Here is a 20,190-nt window from a genome sequence, read left to right as displayed (position 1 = left end):
AAGCTTCAGTTGCTCAAAAACATTTATTGAGTACCAACTAATTGTCAGGCTCTGTGCTAAGGGCTTTATTTACAGAGATTAATGTGTCTTACCCTTAAGGAACTCTCAAACAGGTGGTGTGTGGTAATGATTCAAACAGCCATTAAGTTCATTGGACTGTGCGTTGTATAATGTTTCCTATTAAAAAATATTCAGGCAAGAAATGGTGGCACAGGCCTGTCATCTCAGTGACACAAGAAACTGAGGCAAGGGGATCACAAGTTTGAGTATAGCCTTGGCCACTTAGTGGGACCTTGTCTCAAAATAAAAGTTAAAAAGGGCTGGGATGTAGCTTAGTGGTAAAGTTCCCCTGAGTTCAATCCTCAGGACCCCACTTCCAAATACTCAGCAGTATTATACTCAAGTTTAAAGACTGAATAAAATATCATGTTTAGCAAGTGCACCAGAGTAAATGTTATATGTTTAAAACAGCTCAATATTTATGCATATTTATTTGGGGGAACTCATTTTTCACTCTAAAGTCTTACTAAGTGGGAGAGTAGGAAAAGACATGTTATCATGACTTTCATATGCTATCATTTCACACAAGGGAAATTCAAACTAGTGCATTTACTTACAAACAATTTACTTACAAAAATGACTGCCAAAGACATGAGAAGGACATAAGTTGAAATCACTTTTGTCCAGAGGCATAATGGCCAGAAAAAATGACAATCTACAAATAGAGAATACATATGATATAATGCATTGCACAAAATAGGACCCATGTTAAGCCGTCACAGGACTATTTAAACTTATGGGTTCCTAGGCATATGTATCCTTTGATCACAGACCCAAACCACACATCTACTCTATAATTGGAAGCTTAATTTTACTTGGCTTTTAAATCAGGAAGAATAAGCAATAGTTTAAAGTTTATATTTCCCAAAATTATATACATAAAATAGTATTTATAAGTTAACAGAATTTTAATGCCAGACCTTAACTTCATAAAACCAGATTGCAAAATATTATTGCAAGGATAATAAAAAATGACTTGGTATCTTGATTTTCTTTCCAACAGATATGCGCACACAAATAGGTAATGCTGAGAAACTGTTTCTCGAGAAACTCAGTGAAAAGGAATATTGGGAAGAGTACAAGAATGTAGGGAGTGAACAACATGCTAAACTCATTACATCCTTGCAAAATGACATCAATACAGTTAAAGAGAATGCAGAGAAAATGTCAGGTCAGTTCCAACAAAGCTAGATTAAATTCATTAAAAGATCTTTAGGGGATATATATTTGGTGGAAGAAAAAAAAATGGGATACTTCTACATGAATCTCTGCCATGAGCACAACCAGCTGTATGTCCCCTGCATCAAGGGAATGCAAGTGAAATATCTCATGGAATGGGGAAGGTGGTCCTCTGAGGCATCCATAAAAACATTCCCATGAAAGAGGGAGTCAGCCTCTATCCAGCTAGGACAAGGAAATGAACATGAGTTTTGAGAAGGTATCAGTCAAGTGAGACCTCTCTTTCCCTTCACCATGCTCCCCTCTTTGCTTCAGCCCTGAAATAGGAGGCTTGGGAGCTCAAGGCAGAGGAAACACAGCAGTCCCAAGCTAGGAAAGAGGAATAGCCATCATTTTGAATGAACCTGAATGTTTTGTTTACTAAAGTACACTGGACATATTAAGTACTTATTAGAGGACCTTTTATTACCACAAAGGAACCAAAAATTTCATAGAAATTGCCATATATTTTATCAAGAGGAAGTCACTAGCCTCATACAATGAATTTTAAAGGAAGAAAGCAAATAAAATTGCTTGACTTCCCATGGGTCATGCTTGTTGAATGTGACACTTTCAGTGAGGAATGGGAGGACATTCCTCCCATTGATTGAATATAGAATCAGAAGGCCATTGGTTCAGTGGTGGCTTAACAGATGGTTCCTCCTTATCTTTGAAGATTTGTGATTTATTCTCTTGAGGCACTCCTGATTTGCTCTGTGGGCTTGTCCATATTCTCTTCTTGCTTCCCATGGACTAATTCTTGCAGTGTTCTCCAGCCCAGCTTCTGAAGAGAAGCCAGGTGTCTTCATTTACCTAACTAAAAAACAACCAAAGACCTTTGTCCATGACTCCTCATGGATTGCTAGTCAGCCCCAAAACAAACTCTTTGGTCAACTGTCCCAACTTGCTTTATTTAGTAGCCATCAATGATCCCTGACAGGGGTAGGGGTGGGAAAAAGTACTCAGGACTACTTTTATGAGATTTAGCCAGAAGTAGGAGTTGGGAGATTGGGTATAGAAAACAGGCACTGGTATATCCTGTGATATATAGGTCAAAACTAGTTTTTTCCCCAAAAGAAAAAAGAAACTTAGCCCTGATAAGTAATTAGTCACAGAGTATTTTGTACTTTACTAGGGGCACAGGACAGGGATCCTTAAAACTTTTTTGTATACTAAGAGTGAGTTAGAAGACTTGGGTTCAATACGCAAGACCCTGGGTTCAATACCCAGCACCAAAAAAAAAAAAAAAAAAAAAGACTTGGGTTCAAGTTCATTTATAAATAAATAAATAAATATTACATCCTTGGGTCTTAATTTCCTTCTCTATAAAATGAGAGTCCCCAGGTGTTCTCCAAGATGATTCACCGTTCCAACTTTGCTTTTCCATGTAATCCTTTTAAGTTCCTCACAGATTAATTAGGCCCACTTTAAAGATGTGAAAAAAAAGGCTGAGAGAAGTTAATTGACTTAACCAAATTCACATACTTAGTAAGTAGTGGAAAAGGATCTTTGAACCCAGGTGCATCAGACACTAAACTCACATCCTTCAAATAGGCCTCCTAGCTCTGTGATCCAGTGAGGCAGAGATGGCTCTCTAATACCAACTGTGCCTGCAGAGATGACTGCTTCTGCTCAGTTTCTCCAGAGGAAACTGAAAGGAGGCCCCACCCAGGAGAGGATCAGCTCAATGAAGTTTTGTCATGCCCAGAAGTGAGTGACAGAGCACAAAACTCTCAGCAGGCATGGAGGAGTAAACCAAAGCAGAGCCAAATACCACAGGGAAGTCAGAACAATGCAGAACAAGCTTTAACCAGTGTGATTTGTGGGCTTGTCCCTATTTTCTTCTTGCTTCCCATGGACCAAGGTCCAGGTTTTATGGTTTCTTTCAGATGTTAAGATTGTAAAATCCATTACACCTTAACCTTAACTCCTGTTCCATTGCAACTTTTAGGTTGATTGTTGTTTTGTTACACCTAAGTTTCAAACTCAGCCTCTGAATAGTAGCCACATTAGACTGAGCATCTGAGCAGCCAGGAGTCTCACAGCACAAAGTCATAATCTTCCAAGCTCCCAGTTGCAGTGTCTCGAACTTTTATGAAAAGGAGACTTCTGCATACCCTTACTCTCTTTGGCTATCTTCACAAATGAGTGGTTAGTAATTGTCTCTCAGCTACAGAAAGCATCATCCAAATCACAAAAGATAATAGATTTTCACAATTTGTGCTGGTCATATTGTTTTTAAGAAGAAAAACAGTCCATAGAATGTTAACTGGAGTTTGGAACAGTTATCAAATGTTAATACTGTTTCTTCAGTATTAATGTGGCAATAGAGCTATAGCTCTGGGTAGTCTGTTTTTTTATAATTTACAGCAAAAAGTTCATTTTTTTCAATTTTTTTAGTTGTAGTTGGACACAATACCTTTATTTTATTTATTTATTTATTTTTTAAAGAGAGAGGAGAGAGAGAGAGAATTTTTAATATTTACTTTTTAGTTCTCGTCAGACACAACATCTTTGTTGGTATGTGGTGCTGAGGATCGAACCCAGGCCTCACGCATACCAGGCGAGCGCGCTACTGCTTGAGCCACATCCCCAGCCCCTATTTTATTTATTTTTATGTGGTGCTGAGGATCGAACCCAGCACATTGCACAACCCTACTGAGCCACAACCCTAGCCCCAAAACAGTTCATATTTAATGTTATAAAGGTCCAGGTTTTATGGTTTCTTTAAGATTTTAAAATCCATTACAGCTAAACTCCTGTTCCATTGCAACTTTTAGGTTGATTGTTGTTTTGTTGGACCTATGATTCAAATAAATAAATAATATTAACCTGATGAGCTTGGGCTTAAATTAAAAAAAAAGAAATTCCAGGGCTGGGGTGGTGGCTTAGTGGTGGAACTCTTGCCTCACACATGTGAGGCCCTGGGTTCAATCCTTAGCACCACATTAAATAAATAAATAAATAAATAAATAAATAAATAAATAAATAAATAAATGTATTGTGTCGATCTACAACCAAAAAAGTTATTTAAAAAAGAAATTCCATTGGAAATGAAGTTGAAAGGAATAAATAATCAAGCAATTACTTCAAATTAGAGTAAGAAAAAATGCAGGTAGATGAGCATGTATAGGAAAAATAAAGATGTCTATTTCTTATTTTCCAGATGACAAGTTAGATTAGTTCTCCAAATCTCATGAACTCTCTTGTTTTGAACCATGCCTCAGTCAGACACTCTATCCAACTCTTGAGGCCCTCTCTGGACCCATTTTTCTGGCCACTCTACAACTTGGGCAAGCTCTCTTCTCTCTTTGCTTCCCCTTCCTCTCCACCAGTTGCCCCTGAGGAGCATCATTTGCTACCCTGGTGCTGAAATCATAGATCACTGCCCATCCAAGATTTGCAGTTAGCCAAATTTAATTTTCTTCAAAATGTTTTTCAATATCTATTATGTCCAGGAATTCAGTAATAGAAAGAGATGAAAGTTTTTACTTCCTGCTAATAGGGGGAACTGAGTAATTTTTGCCTAGCTCCCTAGTTTCCTAGAAGCCACCTTAATTTAGTTCCTGATCTGTTTGAAGACTGGACCTCCAGATCTGCTTCCCTATGGCATAAGATCACAAGCATTCAGCTTTGGCAGCCTTGATCTGTGAAGAAAAATTTGCATTGAAACAACATCCTAAATGGCAGTTACGTTCTACAGCACTCTTGGTACAATATTTATGTTTAGTTATAGAATAAGTTAAATAGGCCTCTGTGGGCCTTTCCAGAAATCTAGCAAACACAGTTTTCAGCATAATTTATATGGAAAACACATCTAAGTAATTATCTTGGATATGTTATAAATGAAGATAGGGGACATATAACTTTGATGTTATAAAAAACACAATTTTGATTACTGTTATGTTAACTCATCTGGAGTAGTACAGTTCCCTTGTATTTCACATTGCTGACTGTATCACTTTATTGAAGAATCTGCTCAGATGTTAACTCCTCAAAAAAGCTTTCTCTGATCATTCTACCTGAAAGAGATTTTTAGTTTCTCTTCATCACACACATCACCACCTAAAATAATATTTGTTTTTTATTTTATGGTGTGCCTTTCCCATGAGAATGTACATGCCATAAAGACAGGGATTTTGTCTGTAGTCATCAGCAATATTCCCAATGCCTTCAATAGTGTCTGGCATATAGAAGAACTTGATAATTGTTGAAAAAAGCAAACAAACTGAACTCCTTTTATCCAGCATTATTCCTCTCCACACTCTAAAAGCAGTCTTAATATCACAGTACCTTAATTTTCTTTAAAAATGTTTGTTTTTTTTTAAATTAAAGGATCTCTAAGCATCTTTTAAGGTCTAAACTTTTATGATTCTTTCTTTTCTCAATAATAACATTTAAGACCACAAGAAAATACATAGATAGAGAACCCTGCACTTGTCTCTGTCCTTTCTTCTGGTAAGCCCAACATAGAATCAGGTCTGTTGCCTCTCATGCCCCTTCTGCTCAGAATGCTTCTCATTCTGTTTTTCCCTGCCCCAGGAAATGCATGCCAGGAATATTGAAAATTTAGTTAGGTAGATTTTTTGGTAAAAATGTACTAAGAAGCCAGGTGTTGTGATGCATGCCTATAATCAATCCCAATATTTGGGAAACTGAGATGAAAGATCAATCACAGCAAGACCCTGCCTCAAAAAATATTTTTCTCTGAGAATTTAGGAGAAAAAAAATGTGTAGAAAGGAGAGATGAGGATTATGGAAGGTGACATTTACTAACATATAGATTTACCCAGGAGCAGTCTTGTTAAGGCTTATAATTTTCTGTTTAAAGAACAGTATAAAATTACTCTGGAAGATACTAGAAAGAAAATAATCAGAGAAACTTTGGTGCTACTGGACCAAAAGAAGGAATGGGCTGCGCAGGTATGTTTCAATTTTCTTAAAACAAAACTTTCCCCTTAATTCTTCTTATATTATAGTGGTTAATAACTTGCGTTCTAAAGTTAGGCAGTTTGAGTTTAAATAACAATTCTACCACTTACTGGATTTATAACCAAGTTTATTAATTTTTATGGGCTTCTGTTTCCTAATTAATAAAATAGGGAAAATAATAATATTTATCTCAAAGAGATAATGTGAGGAATGAATGAAATGATTTAAGTACCCTAATGTCTCACAAGAAGCAAATAAATTACTTTTTTGGCTATTTTTAAAGTATAATAATAATAATAATGACTACAACAAAACATTAAATCCTTTGGATGAAGAATAGAATGAAATATTATTTGTCTGAAAGGTAGTTATTACATATCCAAACCTAGGAGAGTACACTCTATACTGCTGGCACTTTAAGTTCGGGATATAAAACATTTTCTGAGACATAATTTCCAATCATGTATGTTCTTTGTTTACACTAAATATCTAAGTTTTTATTTTTCCATAGTCCTTCTACAAACTATCTCCTAAATCAGTAAAGGAGTGTCCAGCACAGATCTTGGACATCCTTTCTTCAGAATCACAAACATTTGGTCTTTTTAATTTCAGTTGCTATTGTTTGTTTCATCTTCATTGGTTCAGTTGTTTCTGCCATGGTACTCTCTATTGCATGACTTTTACTAATTTATACAAATATAGAAGATTATGGAGAACTGATCAAGAGTTTGTCTGCCCATGCAATTGGGTCACTTTGTGACTGAATCTGAGTAAATAGTGAAATTGACCATTAAGTTATCTGACTATAGTTAAGATGATTGAAAATACATATGTAGATCAAACAAGCATACAGCTTCAAGCATGTATCATAAGAACTGTTCTAAATACTTCTCTAAGCATTTTACATTTAAGTCTCTCAGCAACCCTACAAGGCCTAGGAAGCTGATGAGGAGGAGATTGAGACACAGAGAAATAACATGACTTGCTCAGAGCAAGTAGGAAAACTCACAATCAATTCAGGAGATTTCTTTCAGATAGATCATTGGTGATCACACTATACATTTTCTCTTTTCTACATACTGCTAAATACTCAACATGGTTGAATTACATTTTCATTTTAACTGGCTATGTTACCATACAGTTCACCTTTCTGTACAGGACTTTGCAAACTTAGCTACACATTGATGTGTCACATGAGGAACTTTTTTAACCTAACCTGGTACCCGGGTCCCACTCACAGAGATGCTAATGTTATTGCCCTGGGATGTTACCAGGGTTCACAGATTTTTCAAAATGTACAGCAGATTATAATATATTGCCAAAGTGGAAACCACTGCCTCATTGTTAGTGAATTAAGCTGTTAGTCATCTGACCTCAAGAGCTACTTCCTGCTTTTGTTCAAATGAAATTTTACATTGGAGGAAATTAGAATTATAATAGGAATATAAAAGTTCCTGGTTCCTAGGGCATATTTAATAAGCATGATTTAATGATTTTTTTATTGAAAAAATTTCATCTCTAAAGACAGCAGAAAAACTTACCCTTCACATACCTTTAAACTATTTCTATCCATATTTATGATCTAGACTATCTTTCTCTTTTCTTTTTTTGTAGAATATTTTTATTGATTTCTCATCTTATCCCAGTGAGAGTTGGGAGGTTGAAATAGGAGAATCATAAGCGTGGGGCCAGCCTAAGCAACTTAGTGAGACTCTCTTAAAGAAAACGTGGTGAGGACGGGAACTGGCGATGTGGCTCAGTGGCAAATCACCTCTGGGTTCAATCCCCAGTACAAAAAAAAAAACCCAAAAAACCTCTTCTTTTGATTCTGCCCTTCAGTTACTGAATATTGAATTTATATCATGATCTTCATTTAAAATCATCTTACAAAGAAATACAGTGTCATCCATTATAAAATTTTTGCAGGTGAAATCTAAAATCCAAGTATTTGAAAAAAAATGCATTTTATGAATGTACTGATGAAGTAAGACTTTTCCTGTTTCTTTACACAAAATCTTACTGAGGAGACAAGCTAATAGCCAGTATCCCTAAAACTAAGTGTTATTAGGTTTATAAATGTGTATATTATTACTACTCATGTAGAAATTGTTCTAATTAAAAATATAGAAGTGTCATTTACTTATGCTTTTGCTATATGTTGGATTATATCTGACTATGGAGTGTTTGATCACTGCAAGTTAGCTATCTCAATTGTGGAGCATGAATGGACAGCCACACACTGTCCATTTCTCCAAATCATCTGTAGCAGACAATGTAAATCAACAAAAATACAATAGGATAAGAACAAATAACTGAACCAAAAGTTCTCACATGTTCCTAAAAATCCGTACAAAATATAATTTAAAATGAATGATCAGTTAGACTGACTGTGTGACACCATTGGGTAAAACTCTGAATCATCACATGGCAACTCTTGGTTAACATAAACTTTCTTTTAGAATGCTGTAAAGTTAGTTGATAAAAACAGTTATCGAGAGATCTGGGAGAATGACTGGCTGAAAAAAGAGGTGAGTAGAATACATCAAAACAGTTTTTTTTTCTTTCTTTCCTTTTTTTTTTGTTGAACTGGAGATGACATTTAATTGTAAAATGAGTCATGGGGAAAGCATGGAATTTGAGATCAAGTGAAATTCTAATCTTTTTATTAAGTTGCTATTCAACAAATACCATAGTATCAGTAATAACCAGAAGTAATTTGGGGGCTACAATTCACACAGTATACTCAAATCTCTATAGTTTCTTCATTACTCCTCCAGGGTGCATTCTGACTTCTGATTTAAATCACCTTTTTTGGATGATGTGGTTTCCTTTAGACAAGTGTTCAGTTTTTTAGATTTTCTTTCTTCCCTCTGATCTTCTCCAAGAAGATCCCTGGATGTATGGGAAAGAAGGCCATACATGACCTTTTGTGGGTATACTGCTGAAAAAATTCAGATCCGTGGGATTTCCTTTGGATCCTTGCTCCCCCTGCCTGCCTGCTGGGAAGGAACTGCTCTGGTCCTCTGTCTGCACTGGTGACTTCTGAAGTGGATTGGGCTGGCTTTTGCACAAAACCTATAGTTCCACCTTTTTTTGTTCAAGATGATCCTGTAGAATGCAGCATCTATACCTCACTCAACCTGAACTTTAGGCCTTTTCACATTTCTTAAGAACATATAGCAATTACTGAAACCAGGTGTGCTGCCTTAGACTCAGTTGTCCACCAGTCTCCCTATATCAGTGCTACATGCAGGACTGCTCTTTCTGGATGTGGTCATGTGATGATTTCTAGAGTAGAATCTCTCGATCTCCACACTGTTGACATTTCGAGATGGATAATTCTGGATTTTGAGTTACTGTCCTGTTTTTCTTACATTGTTCATGCTGGTCCCTCTGCCCTTATCTCTATTACCTCCTTACTTTCATCTACCTGGAAAACACTAACTCTTCCTGTAGGACAGGCATTTTTTTTAAGTTGTAGTTGGACATCTTTTTTTTATTGGTTGTTCAAAACATTACAAAGCTCTTGACATATGATATTTCATACATTTGATTCAACTGGGTTATGAACTCCCATTTTTCCCCAAATACAGATTGCAGAATCACATTAGTTACACTTCCATTGATTTACATATTGACATACTCATGTCTGTTGTATTCTGCTGCCTTTCCTATCCTCTACTATCCCCCCTCCCCTCCCCTCCCCTCCCATCTTCTCTCTCTACTCCATCTACTGTAATTCATTTCTCTCCTTGTTTATTTTCCCATCCCCCTCACAACCTCTTATATGTAATTTTGTATAACAATGAGGGTCTCCTTCCATTTCCATGCGATTTCCCTTTTCTCTCCCTTTCCCTCCCACTTCATGTCTCTGTTTAATGTTAATCTTTTCCTCCAGCTCTTCCTCCCTGTTCTGTTCTTAGTTGCTCTCATCATATCAAAGAAGATATTTGGCATTTGTTTTTTAGGGATTGGCTAGCTTCACTTAGCATAATCTGCTCTAGTGCTATCCATTTCCCTGCAAATTCCATGATTTTGTAATTTTTTCGGGCTGTGTAATACTCCATGGTGTATAAATGCCACATTTTTTTATCCATTCATCTATTGAAGGGCATCTAGGTTGATTCCAGAGTCTAGCTATTGTGAATTGTGCTGCTATGAACATCGATGTGGCAGTATCCCTGTAGTATGCTCTTTTAAGGTCTTCAGGGAATAGTCTGAGAAGGGCAATAGCTGGGCCAAATGGTGATTCCATTCCCAGCTTTCCCAGGAATCTCCATACTGCTTTCCAAATTGGCCGCACCAATTTGCAGTCCCACCAGCAGTGTACAAGAGTACCCTTTTCCCCACATCCTCGCCAGCACTTGTTGTTTGACTTCATAATCGCTGTCAATCTTACTGGAGGGTGGTTTTGATTTGCATTTTTCTGACTGCTAGCGATGGTGAGCATTTTTTCATGTACTTGTTGATTGATTGTATGTCCTCCTCTGAGAAGTGTCTGTTCAGGTCCTTGGTCCATTTGTTGATTGGGTTATTTGTTATCTTATTGTTTAATTTTTTGAGTTCTTTGTATACTCTGGATATTAGGGCTCTATCTGAAGTGTGAGGAGTAAAAATTTGTTCCCAGGATGTAGGCTCCCTTTTTACCTCTCTTATTGTTTCTCTTGCTGAGAAAAAAACTTTTTAGTTTAAGTAAGTCCCATTTGTTGATTCTTGTTATTAACTCTTGTGCTATGGGTGTCCTATTAAGGAATTTGGAGCCCGACCCCACAATATGTAGATCGGAGCCAACTTTTTCTTCTATCAGACGCAGAGTCTCTGATTTGATATCAAGCTCCTTGATCCATTTTGAGTTAACTTTTGTGCATGGCGAGAGGAGGGGATTCAGTTTCATTTTGTTGCATATGGATTTCCAGTTTTCCCAATACCATTTGTTGAAGATGCTATCCTTCCTCCATTGCATGCTTTTAGCCCCTTTATCAAGTATAAGATAGTTGTAACTTTGTGGATTAGTCTCTGTGTCCTCTATTCTCTACCATTGGTCCACCCACCTGTTTTGGTACCAGTACCATGCTGTTTTTGTTACTATTGCTCTGTAATATAGTTTGAAATCTGGTATCGCTATACTGCCTGATTCACACTTCCTGCTGAGAGTTGCTTTTGCTATTCTTGGTCTTTTATTTTTCGATATGAATTTCATGATCGCTTTATCTATTTCTACAATAAATGCCATTGGGATTTTGATTGGCATTGCATTAAACCTATAGAGAACTTTTGGTAATATCGCCATTTTGATGATGTTAGTTCTGCCTATCCATGAACAGGGTATATTTTTCCATCTTCTAAGATCTTCTTCTATTTCTCTCTTTAGGGTTCTGTAGTTTTCATTGTATAAACCTATCACCTCTTTTGTTAGGTTGATTCCCAAGTATTGTATTTTTTTTGAGGATATTGTGAATGGGGTGTTTTTCTTCATTTCCGTTTCAGAAGTTTTGTCGCTGATATACAGAAATGCCTTTGATTTATGCGTGTTGATTTTATATCCTGCCACTTTGCTGAATTCATTTATTAGTTCTAGTAGTTTTTTTGTAGGCCCTTTTGGGTCTGTCAGATATATTATCATATCATCCGCAAATAGTGATAATTTAAGTTCTTCTTTTCCTATTTTTATGCCTTTAATTTCTTTCGTCTAATTGCTCTGGCCAGTGTATCGAGAACTATATTGAATAGAAGTGGTGATAGAGGGCATCCCTGTCTTGTTCCAGATTTCAGAGGGAATGCCTTCAATTTTTCTCCATTCAGAATGATGCTAGCCTGAGGCTTAGCATAGATAGCTTTTACAATGTTGAGGTAAGTTCCTGTTATACCTATTTTTTCTAATGTTTTGAACATAAAGGGATGCTCTACTTTGTTGAATGCTTTTTCTGCGTCTATCGAGATGATCATATGGTTCTTATCTTTAAGTCTATTGATGTGGTGAATAACATTTATTGATTTCCGTATATTGAACCATCCTTGCATCCCAGGGATGAATCCTACTTGATCATGGTGCACAATTTTTTTGATGTGTTTTTGCATCTGATTCGCCAAAATTTTATTGAGGATTTTTGCATCTAGGTTCATTAGAGATATTGGTCTGTAGTTTTCTTTCTTTGAGGTGTCTTTGTCTGGTTTCAGAATCAGGGTGATGTTGGCCTCATAGAATGAATTTGGCAGAGCTCCCTCTTTTTCTATTTCCTGAAATAACTTGAAAAGTATTGGTATTAATTCTTCTTTAAAGGTTTTGTAAAACTCCCCTGTATACCCATCCAGTCCTGGGCTTTTCTTGGTTGGTAGTCTTTTGATTGCTTCTTCTATTTCATCCATTGATATTGGTCTCTTCAAATTGTGTGTATCCTCCTGACTCAGTCTGGGCAAATCATATGACTTAAGAAATTTATCGATGTCTTCACTATCTTCTATTTTATTGGAATATAGGTTTTCAAAATAATTCCTAATTATCTTCTGTATTTCTGTAGTATCTGTTGTGATGTTGCCTTTTTCATCCCGTATGTTAGTAATTTGAGTTCTCTCTCTTCTTCTCTTTGTTAGCATGGCTAAGGATCTGTCGATCTTATTTATTTTTTCGAAGAACCAACTTTTAGTTTTGTCAATTTTTTCAATAGTTTCTTTTGTTTCCATTTCGTTGATTTCCGCTCTGATTTTAATTATTTCTTGCCTTCTGCTACATTTGCTGTTGTTTTGCTCTTCCTTTTCTAGGGCTTTGAGATGAAGTGTGAGCTCATTTATTTGTTGGTTTTTTCTTTTTTTGAGGAATGACCACCAGGCGATGAATTTCCCTCTTAAAACTGTTTTTATTGTGTCCCATAGATTTCGATATGTTGTGTCTGTATTTTCATTTATCTCTAAGAATTTCTTGATTTCCTCCTTTATGTCTTCTGTAACCCATTGATCATTCAGTAACATATTGTTCATTTTCCATGTGATGAAGGATTTTTCCTTCCTTCTTTTATCATTGATTTCCAGTTTCATTCTATTATGATCAGATAAAATGCATGGTATTATCTCCACCCCTTTATATTTACTGAGGGTTGCCCTATGGCATAATATATGGTCTATTTTTGAGAAGGATCCATGTGCTGCTGAGAAAAAAAAGTATATCCACATGATGATGGTTGATATATTCTATATATGTCAGTTAAGTCTAGGTTATTGATTGTGATATTGAGTTCTATAGTTTCTTCATTCAACTTTTGTTTGGAGGATCTGTCTAATGGTGAGAGAGGTGTGTTGAAGTCACCCATAATTATTGTGTTGTGGTCTATTTAATTCTTGAACTTGAGGAGAATTTGTTTTATGAACATCGCAACACCATTATTTGGTGCATAAATATTGATAATTGTTATGTCTTGTTGTTGAATGGTTCCTTTTAACAGTATATAATGTCCTTCCTTATCCCTTTTGATTAACTTAGTCTTGAAGTCGATTTTATTCGATATGAGGATGGCCACCCCTGCTTGCTTACGAGGACCGTGTGCGTGGTATATTTTTTCCCAACCTTTCACCTTCAGCCTGTGTATGTCTTTTCCAATCAGATGTGGAGGCAGCATATTGTTGGATTTGTTTTTTTAATCCATGTTACCAGACTATGTCGCTTTATTGGAGAGTTTAAGCCATTAACGTTTAGAGTAACTATTAATCTATGGTTTGTACTTCCAGCCAAGTTTGATTATTTATCTTTTTTTTAAATTTAGTTTGTTTCTCCATGATTAGCTTTCCCCCCGCCCTCGGTCTTTACTGAGGCACTTCCCACTGATGGTTTTGGTTATTGTTTTTTCATTTCTTCCTCATGTAGTGTTTTGCTCAAGATGTTTTGCAATGCTGGTTTTCTGGCTGCAAATTCTTTTAACTTTTGTTTATCATGAAAGATTTTTATTTTGTTGTCATACCTGAAGCCTAATTTTGCTGGATACAGAATTCTTAGTTGGCATCCATTGTCTTTCAGTGTTGGAAATACGTTGTTCCAGGATCTTCTCGCTTTCAGCGTCTGTGATGAAAAATCCATTGTTAATCTTATTGGTTTACCCCTGAATGTAATCTGCCTCCTTTCTCTTGTAGCTTTTAATATTTTCTCTTCGTTCTGTATATTGGATATCTTCATAACAATGTGTCTTGGCGTTGGTCTACTGTGATTTTGTGTGCTCGGTGTCCTGTATGCATCTACAATTTGTATATCTGTTTCCTTTTTTATTTCTGGAACGTTTTCTATAATTATTTCATTCAGCAGGTTGCTCATTCCCTTGGTTTGAACCTCTATACCTTCCTCTATCCCAATGACTCTTAAGTTTGTTTTTTTTAATGTTATCCCATATCTCCTGGATGTTTTTCTCATGATTTTTTACCAGCCTGTCTGAGTTGGCTAGACTCTTTTCAAGATGACATATTTTGTCTTCATTATCTGACGTTCTGGCTTCTACTTGCTCCACTCTGTTAGTGATACTCTCATTTGAGGTTTTAATTTGGTTTATAGTTTCCTTCATTTCTAGAATTATTGTTTGATTTTTTTAAATAATCTCTATCTCCTGATAAAGATGCTTAACTTCTTCTTTTATCTGTTTATGTAATTCATTTTCAATGTGTTCTTTCACTGTTTGGATTTGCTGTCTCATATCCTCTTTAAGGTTCCATTCCATCTGTCTAAGATATTCCTTGAGTTCTTTATTTAACCATTTTTCTGATGCCTCTAGGTCCTCCTGAATATTTAGGCTGTCCTGCATTGTTTGTACTCCTTTTCTTCCTTGCTTTTTCATGGTGCTCATGTTACTTCTTGTTCTGTTTGACTGCTGAGTTACTGTTTACTCCTATAAATTTATTTGATGCTTGGGAGGATAGGTATTAGAAGGGGAAGGGAAGAAGTCACTAAAGAGAATGAGAGTAAGCAGGTAGAATTCAAGGAAGGGGGAATAAGGAAATTGAAAAGAAATGAAAAGACAAAAGAAAAAAATAGAAAATAAAAAAAGAAAAAATAATAATAATGAAAAAATAAAAATTAAAATTAAAAAAATAATACAAAAAATTTTTTAAAAATTTAAAAAACAACAAAAAAATGAAAATGAAAAAAAATTAATAAATGCAGTCTTAGAGTTTGATTAACTTCTCTTCCAGTAGGTGGAGCTGTGCCCACTGGGCCAAGCTTCTCCTCTCAATACGCGGGAACCAATCACTGTGCAGCAGCTCCTCCTCCCAGACTGGGCGGGTTTCCAATCCTGAGTGCCTAGGGCCTTCTCTTGTGTCTAGTCACTTCCCCACTTTTCCTCAAGCCAGGCCCTGCTCACTGGTGATGCTCACCACGATACTGGCTACATGCCAGGTCTGCTGCTCCTGGGAGCCCTATTTTCATGAACGACTGGGCACACTCTCCCTGTTTGCCATTCCCTCAGACCATAAGTTTGTAGAGCTTGGGGCTGAGAACCCTCAGCAAATTTTGCTTGCCCTCCGGTAGCCACGCCCCCGGTAGCTGGTGCAAGAGACCTCAGTTGTCAGCACTGGTGGGAGCGGTAACCGGCAGTTCCGTGTCGCGGGTCCCACGCCACTCCTGATTCCCTCAGTCTGGCTATTGCGCTCACGGGAGAGCTGGGAGGGGCCCTTAAGGTTTCCTAGATGTGTGGAGAGGGAAGGCTAGGGGGTTACACACCTGTCGCCGCTGATTTCAATGAAGTTATCTCCTCCGCCGCAGTCTGGTGACGTCAGTTCTCTGCCATGGTGGTATCCCATGCAAATGGCGACAGTTTGTTCCCTTTTCCGGGTGACAAATGCAACAGGTGGGTCCTGACTGGCTCTCCCAAGCCCCGTTTCAATCCTGTGGCCACTTCCTATGAAGTCTCAGTTGGCATTAACCTCCGTAGGTTCAGAAGGGCTGACCAGTTGTTTCAGTGGGATCGTTTAGTGCTGAGTCATAGCAGTTTGTCTGTGAGAAGCAGGCGAACGGGAGCTTGAATTCAGCCGATCCTGGCTCGGTGTGTGTTCTGAGAGGCCCAGACTGTTTGCCCCAGATCCACGTCAGCTCAGCATTGCCTAGTGATCCTGAGCAAACAGCATTTAGACAGTTTACGACTCCCTATGCCCGCGCAGCTGAAGAGGTCAGAGACTTGATCTTTCTGCGCCCGCCGCCATGTTGGATCTCTGGACATCTTTATTTATTTTTATGTGGTGCTGAGGATTGAACCCAGGGCCTCACACATGCTAGGTGAACACTCTACTGCTAAGCCACAACCCCAGCCCATAGGGACAGACTTTGATGACTAATTTCCTTGTGAATCATTTTTAATTCCCTCAGGAAGTCTTGAGTGATCCTCCCCCAATGTTCTTTAGTTTTATTGAATTCTTGTTAAATATGTTGAAATTGTCTGTTTACCCATTGTGTCCTTAATAAATAGAGCTGGCTGTTTTTTCAGTTATCTATCTATGGCACCTGATAAATAATCTGGGCTTATTAGCTATTGAATGAAGAATGTTAATGAATATAGTCACATTATTGAATGATGAATTACATATATGGCTGAGATCCTGGATGAAGGAAAAGTTATGTGAAAACCTTTGTAAATTGTTTATGTTGTGGTTTAAGATGATATGGGCTAGAGTTGTAGCTCAGTGGTAAGAGCACTTGCCTGGCATGTGTGAAGCACTGGGTTCAATCCTCAGCATGGCATTAAAAAATAATGATAAATGAATAAAATAAAAAGGTATTGTGTCCATCTACAATTTTAAAAAAGGTGATATACTACATCCTGTCTTTCCCGAGGGTCCACTGAAATGAAACGATAGAAATACAAAAAAGATCCTTTCGAAAGTGATGTTCCAACAATTGTCTGGAAGACAAAAAGCAGATATGAAAGCATGTTGAATAAAACTGGCAATAACATTTGGTCCAGATGTTAAAGAGTGCTACAGAGAATGTGCAAAACTCAGTTAGCTTCTGGAAACCTGAGGGATTCTCTGCTTGGAGTCTGTGTATACTATGAATGGTAGGGATGGGAACTGAAGTAGAAAACAAGAGTTACATGATGATCTGCATCAGCAAGCATCCACCAGGACCTGCTACTGAAGGCTCTCCTCTGAGAACACTGAGAATTATCTGAAAACAGCTAAGGTTTCTAATGTAGACATTAGACATTTCTATGCAAAAAAAATTCTTCCTATCATGGCATTTAAGAGTCTGCAATGTAGCTTTCCAATCCACCATCTGAGGTGGAACTGCCACTGAGATGCAGATTTTCATTAAAACCCTTATTGGGAAGACCATCATGCTTGAGGTTGAACCACTGGATACTATAGAAAATGTAAAAGCCAAGATCTAAGATAAGGAAGGAATTCCTCCCAATCAGCAAAGACTAATCTTTTCTGGTAAGTAAATGGAAGATGGGTGTATTTATCTGACTACAACATTCAGAAGGAGTCTACCCTCCATCTTGGGCTAAGGCTTTGTGGTGGTGCTAAGAAAAACAATAATAAACAGAAGAAAGGTTCAGTTGGCTGTCCTGAAATACTGAAAGGTGGATGAAAATGGCAAAATAAGTCACCTTCACCAGGGGTGAAGGTGGTGCTGGGTTCTTATGGCCAGCTACTTTGACAGACTTTATTATGGCAGGTACTGTCTGACTTACTGCTTCAACAACCCAGAAAACAAATAACGTGTATGAGTTAATAAAAGACATGAACGAAGAAAAAAAAAGTTCACAATCTAATATCCTATTCTTGCCTTTCATCCCAGAATAAAGTTTATCAGTCCACCTACCCTGATGTTCCATAAACTGAGTCCTGAGTCCATGCTCCCATTCAGAGGAAAAATCTGTTATGAAAACAGACTACAAAATACAGTGGTAGAGAACATCCACTTCATTCCCCCAAACCTTTCTTAAATATGAATAAACAACCAAGGACCTTTAAGCATATGAATACAACCAACACAACAGAAGAGAAGAACCAAATGAACTAACATTAACAAAGTAGAAAACAAACAATAAAAACTGTCCCTGAGAGGGCTGGGGATGTGGCTCAAGCGGTAGCGCGCTCGTCTGGCATGCGTGCGGCCCAGGTTCGATCCTCAGCACCACATACAAACAAAGATGTTGTGTCTGCTGAAAACTAAAAAATAAAAAAAAATAAATAAAAAAACTGTCCCTGAGAAAGGTAGAAAATAATTCAAGGAATAAAAATATCTTTTTTTACTGTAAAAAAAATCTGATAATGTATTTTATTTAGAAAATGAGATACTTTAAGGCAAAAATAATCAAATATAAAGTAGGAAACAGAACAATCTTTCATAACAGGAAAGACAAACTAGGTGCAATGGTGCATACCTGTAGTCCCAGCAACTGGGAGGCTGAGGTAGGAGGACTGCAAGTTCAAGACCAGCCTCAGCAACTTATAGAGGTCCTAAGCAACTTAGCACAACCCTGTCTCAAAAAAATGAAAGGGGACTGAGAATGTGGCTCAGTAGTTAATGCCCCTGGGTTCAATTCCCAATAGCAAAAAAAAAAAAAAAAAAAAGAAAAGAAAAAGAAAAATGGTGGTGGATAAGACATAGAGTACTAATGTAAGATGTACAATATCCAAGGACCAATTCCAGAAATTAAAAAGTAAAGGAAACAAAATTATGAATGAAATAATAGAAATTTTCTGGGTGCTGAAAAGGACAAGAGTTTTCAGAACATCAAGAACAAAAGGAAAATCCTAAAGGTTTCTGTTCTGGCAGAAGGTTGAAGGGGTGGAGAGGAAATTAACTGCAGAGGAATAAGAACCAAATGGCATTTGATTTTTCAATGGCAAAGTGCAGATGGAAAATTATTTTCAAATTGGTATTATATACTCAGCTAAGCTAGATTAAGGGCAAAATAAAGCTGTTTTCAGAAATGCAAGAGCTCAAAATATTTCTCTCTCAATCTTCCTCAGGAATTTACTTAAACAATGCACTTCGGCAAAACTAGACTGTAAACTAAGCAAGAGAAAACAGGAAACAATGTAATTCCCAGTACACCACAGAAGAAATGTCTTGAGATAATTGTTTTGCAGGCCTAAAAAGCATCCAGATTGAAACTGTTCTCACTTCTAGGCCCCAGAACCACATTATCCACAACCAGCTGTGCAACTCCACCTAAATGCATCACAGACATCTCCAATCTCTAAATTGAATTCATCTTCCCCCTTGCCACAAACACCCTCCTCATGCTATCTGTCCTTGTTGAGGATCCCACCATTATCCAGTTACCCAAGCCAGAAACTTGGGAGTGCCTTAGAAATGTCCTCTTCTCTTCCGATATGCAGAATGCCTCTTCATTCCAGCAGATCAGGTTTGTGACCACCTCGCCTTTCCTTTTTTTCCATTGCCCTAGTACAGATCCATTATCTTTTACACAGATCTTTCAATTGCATCTTACCTGATTTTCCTCCCTCTGGACTAGACACTTCCCCTTTCTTCTTCACACTACCCTAGAGATACCTTTCTAAAACATAAACCTGATTGTGTCAGTCTTCTGCTTAAAAACACTCCATTCCAGGTTCTCCGTCAGTTCAGAGGTGCCAGGAAGCATGTTCTCCAGAAATCAGTCAGGCCCTGCTTTGCATATAGGCAGGTTAGACTCTACCTTGTGGGTAACAGATTCACTGAACTCTTGAACAGCCTGAGTGTTTCTGGATTCTGGAGATGGTGGTAACTTGGCCTTCAATAGCCCTTCTGTTCCCTGAAATTTCCTTTACATACAGACAAGGTAACCACCTAGCCTGTTTTTAATTGCTATCTATAAAACCAAAATCAGTACTTTTTGAGAAAATTCACTTCAAACTACACACAGGTTTTAGTAAGCTAATCTTTCGTGATTCTTGAATGTATATCTTCAGCACTAACTTATGTGTACTCTCAGCTCTGAACCCACATTTGTATTTGTCTGCCAAATATTCCCAGGTAGATATTCCAAAGGCCTT

The 20,190-nt window shown here is 37.4% G+C and overlaps 1 protein-coding gene across 1 annotated transcript in view; it reads left to right on the top strand.

The window, feature by feature from the left end:
* Window positions 1–20,190, top strand: part of CCDC83 (coiled-coil domain containing 83) — a 59,132-nt gene that overhangs the window by 27,677 nt on the left and 11,265 nt on the right. Inside the window, exons 6-8 of the mRNA XM_081281789.1 lie at window positions 1,064–1,231; window positions 6,110–6,201; window positions 8,670–8,738. Coding sequence (XP_081137915.1) covers window positions 1,064–1,231; window positions 6,110–6,201; window positions 8,670–8,738 — 329 coding nt within the window. The remainder of the gene's footprint in view (window positions 1–1,063; window positions 1,232–6,109; window positions 6,202–8,669; window positions 8,739–20,190) is intronic.

The sequence above is a fragment of the Spermophilus citellus genome (assembly GCF_964194105.1).
Source record: "Spermophilus citellus genome assembly, chromosome: 2".
Taxonomy (NCBI): Eukaryota; Metazoa; Chordata; class Mammalia; order Rodentia; family Sciuridae; genus Spermophilus; species Spermophilus citellus.
Note: the sequence above shows the minus strand (reverse complement) of the source record. Positions and strands in the feature narration are given on the sequence as shown.